We start from the raw sequence: 3,459 nt of genomic DNA, 5'->3' as shown, positions 1-3,459 counted from the left end.
TGAGTGTTGAGGAGTCCTACTTACCAGAATGTAGCGTTGAGTGTACATAGAATAAACACACTCACCACCTTGACAATAAGAACGTGGTAAGGTGTTGGACTGTTTTAATTTGTCATTTCGACAAGAGCTGGTGAGGTTTGTACAGATTCTGTTTGAATGCCAAGACTGTGGATTGCAATTATATAAAGACTTGTATCTAAATGAATTCATAACATCTATTGTGAAAGACAAAACTCAAACTGTCATTTATGTTCCCATTGTATTTATTGTGTCCCACTGTTGGAATTGATACAACCCAAATTGCCGTACATGGCACATCATTTTGTACAGACACAATACTAGCCTTACACTGAAAACAGAACCCAACCTCAAATTGAGACAGTTCTTCCCAAGAGACTTGTTTGTAAATGTATTCCAAATTAAACTACATGACAGTATGATATTGTTTCAATAAATCTTCCAACAATTTGAATCAACCTTATGCCTAATCTTCAAAATTGTACTTCCGTTTACCAGGTTGGAATACCACAGAAGGTTTTTTTTAACAGCCCAAAATAAAAGCTGTTCCGCCTCCAAAAAAACATTATCACAAACGTTCATGGCATTCAAACCACTTCACCAACAGTCACATCTCAGTAAAAGCTCACACTTCTTAAAACATTCCACTTTCCTTCAGTCCTTCTAAAATCACATTATTATATGTCAAAATTATCAGTAAAAAGCAACAAAGGCTTAGGTGCAGGGAATTTGAATAACTAATTTCATAACAATTGAACTGTACTATACCCTACACACTAAACTCAACTAATCTGGCACCCTTTGGCTGCCAGCAATATCCTGGTTAGGGGAGTCACTTCTGGCTACCAAAGTGCTTCATGAGGATACCCTTGGCTGTGTCGAGGGCCGCCTCGGCAGGCACGGGGATGTGGGGGGCAATACCGGCCCCCTCCCAGGCAGGTCCCTGGGTGGTGTCGGAGTGGACGGTGGGGATGCTGAGGAAGATGTCAGACTCGCCCACGCGGAACGTGTTGGGTGGGTGGGAGGAGCCGGATGTGGTCTCCCCGACGATCATGGCTCGGCCGTGCTTCTTCATGATGTAGACAAACTCTTCGGCGGCGCCGGCTGTGGCTCCGCTGGTCAGGATGAGCAGACTTTTCTTGGTGCCGTATCTCGTACCTGGTGGGAGTGAAGAAGAAGGAGGAGAGACTGAAAAACAATGTTGAGTAATCTTAAGAGACTCGTTAAAGAATACAGAGTCTGGCGGACTACAAGAGGGCAAATACTTTGTTTCCTACCAGTAAGTTCAGGCAGGGTCCAAAGTTCCTTAGTGGTGCCAGATGGTCTGTCGTACAACTTGTCCAGAAGGACCTGCTTGTCTGCATCAAAGAAGTAGGAGCAAAACCCTGCTATGGCTGTGGTCGGTCCTCCAATGTTGTTCCTGCAAACATACAGCTTATACGCTTACTTGTGTACAGAAATTATAGTCCCTGTCAACTTGTACTAAATAACATGCCACCTCTCCCAGACCAATGACATTTATGACCAAAGTCTAGCTAAAATAAGTGTGACGAAATGGAAAAAACAACCATTCAGTTGCTGCCCCTTACACACCATCTTATAAACAGAACATTTTACCTGAGGTCAACAATCATTCCGTCAGTGTTGACTACTTTGTTCCACACATGTTCTACGATGATTTGCGCAATGGCGCGGACCTCCTCGAAGTCCCCAAACATGTCGAAGCGCAGGTAGCCAATGTTATTCTCAAATACATCAGTTTGGAATGACACCTTGATCAGCTGGATAAACATCTCAGGAGTATAGTCCTAAGGCAGACACACATGACAATCAGCTACATGCATAGAACACATACGTACATGTATAAAATGGAAAATTCAGTAGTTTACAATACGTATGCCACAATTTCCTAAAGACTAAGATGACACAGAAGATACTCATTCCTTACCATTGGGGGCAGGGCTGGTGTGTTATGGGTGGTCTTCAGACTTTTGTCCCCTGACAAAGTCTTGAGATCAGCAGTGAGTTTGGTCTCCAGTTCTTCCTTGGAGGAGACCATGCTATATTCTCCACTGGCCAGGGTACCATTCAACTTCTCCGCTACAACAGCTCCCACGCTCTCAAATGCGTAATTCTCTGCCACCAGTGCTCCAGCTCCTTCAACGATGGCAGGGATCTGGGCACGGAGGTTGATGATCTCAATTGCTTTGGCGAGGGCATCTTCTGGGTCGATCTCAATGTCGGGGGTCACTCCTGTGACTTCCCAGGTGTTTCCAGTAATTGGGTTGATGGACTTGGCGCTGGGGATGGCCAGGTAGAAATCGCTGTCGCCCACCTTGATCTTGTCAATCTTCACGGAACCTCCAGCGGTTTTCTCTCCCACAACGGTCGCCCTTTTGAGATTCTTGAGGCAGTAGACAACATCTTCAGCGATGCCCTTAGTGTTCTTGCTGGTGAGGAGCACCAGGGGCTTCTTGGTGCCATAGCGCTGCCCCAGGAGAGCGGGCATGGACCAGAGCTCTGTGGTGGTGTCGGACGCCCGGTTGTAAACACTGTCGATGTGAATCAGGGGTTCTGAATCGGTGAAATATGACACAATGTAAGGGATCCCCGAGAGATCACCACTGCCGGTGTAGCGGAGGTCGAAGATGAGAGCAGAAGTGGGCAAGATCTTATTCCAGACCAGCTCCAGGAGCAGGGGGCCGATTTTCTCAGCCATTTCCTCCCCAATGATGTGGTCAATCCTCAGGTAGCCGATGTTGCCCTCCAGCACCTCCAACTTGATGGAATTCTGAAGCATAGCAATCAGCTGATCCGGGGGCAGAGGAGGAAACTGCGGAGGGACGACCGGGACGTAGTTGGGCTCGTAGGAGATCACCAGGCGAGGGTCATTAATGGTGCTCTGGACCCCGGCGGTGAGCACGTTGGCCAGGGTCTCTGGGTCCGGAATGCTGAGGATCTCTGTGTTGCTGCTGGCTGCATCGATCGCGTCCTGCATCCCAGTGAGTTTTTCAGGGGAGCAGTAGTTGTCCATGAGGATCTTGGCCATGTCCACAATCAGGCCGGGGGCGAAAGCAGCCTGGGTGATGAAAACATTGCCCAGGACAGCCAGGGAGACGACCAGGAGGAGAGCTCTTGCCATTGTGTTCTAGACCACAGTTGAAACCCACAGTTGGAAGTTCTTTTAGCAGTTGTACCTCCGTCTGCAAAGAGGTCCTTTGTCAACTGAGATTGTATCCACTGGAAGGTTTCTGTTAACACACTCGTAAGAGGATTTTCCTCACAATAAATCCCTAATCGCATTATCATGAGTGCTTTTGTGAGCACAATAACAAGTTAGCCAAATAGGTGCAACATGTTTTCCAAGATATATGTGTTAAATATAAACTGGTGTTTATATTTGAGTGAGGTGACATTCTACATAGAAAATACATCTGAAAA

General features: G+C 46.8%; 1 protein-coding gene across 1 annotated transcript; it reads right to left on the bottom strand.

Moving 5' to 3' along the window:
* Positions 1 to 245: 245 nt before the first annotated feature.
* LOC124475218 (retinol-binding protein 3-like) lies at positions 246 to 3,232 on the bottom strand. Its single transcript, XM_047031636.1, has 4 exons — positions 1,967 to 3,232; positions 1,636 to 1,826; positions 1,296 to 1,438; positions 246 to 1,176 (listed from the first exon to the last, which is right to left on the bottom strand). Exons 1-4 carry the CDS (start codon positions 3,158 to 3,160, stop codon positions 851 to 853), a joined length of 1,854 nt encoding a protein of 617 aa, XP_046887592.1. The 5' UTR covers positions 3,161 to 3,232; the 3' UTR covers positions 246 to 850.
* Positions 3,233 to 3,459: the final 227 nt, after the last annotated feature.

The sequence above is a fragment of the Hypomesus transpacificus genome, chromosome 13 (genome assembly GCF_021917145.1).
Source record: "Hypomesus transpacificus isolate Combined female chromosome 13, fHypTra1, whole genome shotgun sequence".
Taxonomy (NCBI): Eukaryota; Metazoa; Chordata; class Actinopteri; order Osmeriformes; family Osmeridae; genus Hypomesus; species Hypomesus transpacificus.
Note: the sequence above shows the minus strand (reverse complement) of the source record. Positions and strands in the feature narration are given on the sequence as shown.